General features: G+C 47.4%; 1 protein-coding gene across 1 annotated transcript; it reads left to right on the forward strand.

The window, feature by feature from the left end:
- Positions 1-1,728: 1,728 nt before the first annotated feature.
- LOC110906377 (BCL-6 corepressor-like protein 1) lies at positions 1,729-2,232 on the forward strand. The gene has a single exon (XM_022151520.1). The coding sequence runs from the start codon at positions 1,729-1,731 to the stop codon at positions 2,230-2,232; it is 504 nt and encodes a 167-aa protein (XP_022007212.1).
- Positions 2,233-2,876: the final 644 nt, after the last annotated feature.

Below are 2,876 nucleotides of genomic sequence, written 5' to 3' on the forward strand. Positions count from 1 at the left end.
TCAAGTGAGTGGTGGGCATGACACTTAAGGCCATTAATCCTCAACGTAGGACCACGGGACATGAGTGATAGATCTATTTGGGTGTAGCGAGCCCACACCCATGAGGCCGGGGGCCCATAGTGGTGACTATGTCTTCATACCGGAGACAAATTTGCTAGGTTTGAGTCTTCCTGCATCATTCACATATTCTATTGGATTTGCAACCCAATGGTGATCAGTTTTTCCTTATTGCTACATACCAGGGACTATTTTTACTTACAGACATATTAAACGGTTTATACATACAGACTTACACATGAACTCGCTCAACTTTTTGTTGACTTTTTAAACTACATGTATTTCAGGGAATTAATTTGGATCTGGCAAGTGATGCATGATTAGCTGCGTACTAAATAAGGATGTCATCCGGAGTCGTAGGTTTGGGAAGTGTAACTCTTTCCTGGACGAGTTGCATGTCTCAAATCCTTGTGTCGTTGGTAGCATTTCGTCGAGTCTTATGAACTTTTTTTTTCTTTAAACAAGTCATGTTTTGTAATGCATTTTGTGGTTGATGTTTTAAAGACAATATGTTATGCATTTTCTAAACTACTTTAATGGATGAACATCTTACGTTTTTATCATATAGCATTGTTGTGATTGTTGCTATGGTATTAAGAAGTCACACCAAATAAACCCACGCTTCCGCAAAAGCCAGGGTGTGACAGCTTGGTATCAGAGCCTCGATCATAGCGAACTAGGATTCCTTCTCGAGTCTAGACTATGATCACTAGGGCTCTCACGAAAATGTTTTCAAACGTTTTTACATTTGCATACACTAAAAGTCCAGATCCAGGGCACAAACATTTTTACAAACAAAAAGGGCACAAATACACTTTTCAAAATTTTCGTATCAGTCTTAGAGACTAAGGGAGTTCAGTCTTCGAGACTGAGGGAGGTTTCAGTCTTAGAGACTGAGGGATTCAATCTTAGAGATTGGGGATGTTTAGCCTTAGAGGCTGGGGAAAATTTGAGTCTTGGAGACTGGGAGGTTGGTCTTAGAGGCCAGGGAATTAGTCTTAGAGACTGGGAGGTTGGTCTTAGAGGCCAGGGAGTTAGTCTGAGAGACTAGGGAATTCAGTCTTAGAGATTGGGTGGGATAGTCTGGGAAGACTAGGATGCATACATGATTTCATTGTTATTTGTTTACATGCTTACCTTATTTGTGTGCATATGTTGTGGTTGTGTTACAGACACCATGGTATCATCTGGTAGTGGAGTATCCGACGCGAGTGACCCGAGGGCTTTTACCTCTGATGACGAGATGGCTACCGATTCGGGAGTTTACACCTCAGACACCACGAGCACCGATGAAGACGACTTTCAGCCTTTTGCCCTACCGATCTTCGGAGACGACGTACCCCTAGCTGACGGCCCACCAGGAGAGGACCTACCTCTTGTTCCAATCCCTGCCCCTCTCCCCTTCGCTGCAGTTCCCTTCGAGGAATAACCTATCGACGCGTTACCCGATGGTGACATCGACCTACTCATAGAGGGTCCCCCGGAGGGAGACCAGGATGGTGGGGCCCCGGTGGAGGATGGTGTTCCACTTGTTGATGTCCCAGTTGTTGATCCTATTGTTCCCATGGTCGAGCTTCCTGATATGGAGGTTCAGTCTGATTCGTCCGCTTCAGGTTCCTTTGAGTCGATAGCTTCTCATATCCCACCGTTGGGATTCGGTTACATTCTCACATGGACGCTGATGAGGAGATGGAGTTGGAGCAGCCTGCTGAGGCTCCTGTTCATCCAAATGATCCGATTCCTGCCATGCTTGCTGATTATCAGCCCGCTCCAGACATTTCCGAGCTCGTTCTTGCCATTGACCCTGTTCCTGTCACTGATACACCCGTTGTTGCACCACCAGCCGTTGAGATACCAGATGTAGCACCCATACCCGATCCCATGGCGATTTTTGATGACCTGGCACCGTTTGCTACCCGCATTGACCCGAGGTACGCTAACTCCAGCAATGGGTGGATTGTGGAGGATGACTACCCTCCGTACGTAGTCCCAGTCACTCCCCCTCCCACACCCATCGCTGTACCACTCGATGCTCCCTTGTTTCCTCCATCCACATCTGGTACCCATGGTACTGACCTTCCTATCACTTTCCTTCAGGACATTCCTCTGCCCCAACCTGGGGAGGGATTCGTCGAGTCAGCCCTTCGGCCACACCCCATTCATGCCAGAGGATAGCTAGTTCTTACCGCAGGTCCCTTATCCAGATTTTGTTCCACCAGTGTCATTTTCTGCACCTTTCGTGACCCAGTTTCCCCATATCACTTCACAGTTTGCATTTACCCCACACATTACACTTCCGGTTTCAGCCCCGATGGGTGAACCATCCCTATGGCCAGCACCCCATGTCATGCCTGTATCCGACCCTTATCATCCATTCCATGATGGATACTCTGTAGAGGACACGCTCACGTCACTACAGTTACAGTGGGACGCCTTGAGACGATGTGTCCAGCGGTTGGAGAGAGCTCCACATCCTCACTGTCCCTGTCAGACTCTATTTGCACACTTCCTTTCCATCATCTCAGGATTCAGATGTTCATTTCCTCCCTCTCGATCGACAGGTTGCTTTCGTGTTGCGCTTTGCCTATGCACTTGAGGAGGATTTGGTGCAGTTGCGCCGATTGATTTTCTCTCGTTTCCCACCTCCTCCTCCACCGTCAGCTTAGGGATACTCGGGGCAACAGGGATTTCAGATCTTCCACAGACCGGCTACTCTTAGTGGGAAGACAGCGCTAGATCCATGATTATGAAGACCTTTTTGAGACCACGATTTTGGTTTTTGATTTATTTGTTATTGTACTCAGACAAGGGTGATGTAG

Source organism: Helianthus annuus, chromosome 14 (assembly GCF_002127325.2).
Source record: "Helianthus annuus cultivar XRQ/B chromosome 14, HanXRQr2.0-SUNRISE, whole genome shotgun sequence".
NCBI lineage: Eukaryota > Viridiplantae > Streptophyta > Magnoliopsida > Asterales > Asteraceae > Helianthus > Helianthus annuus.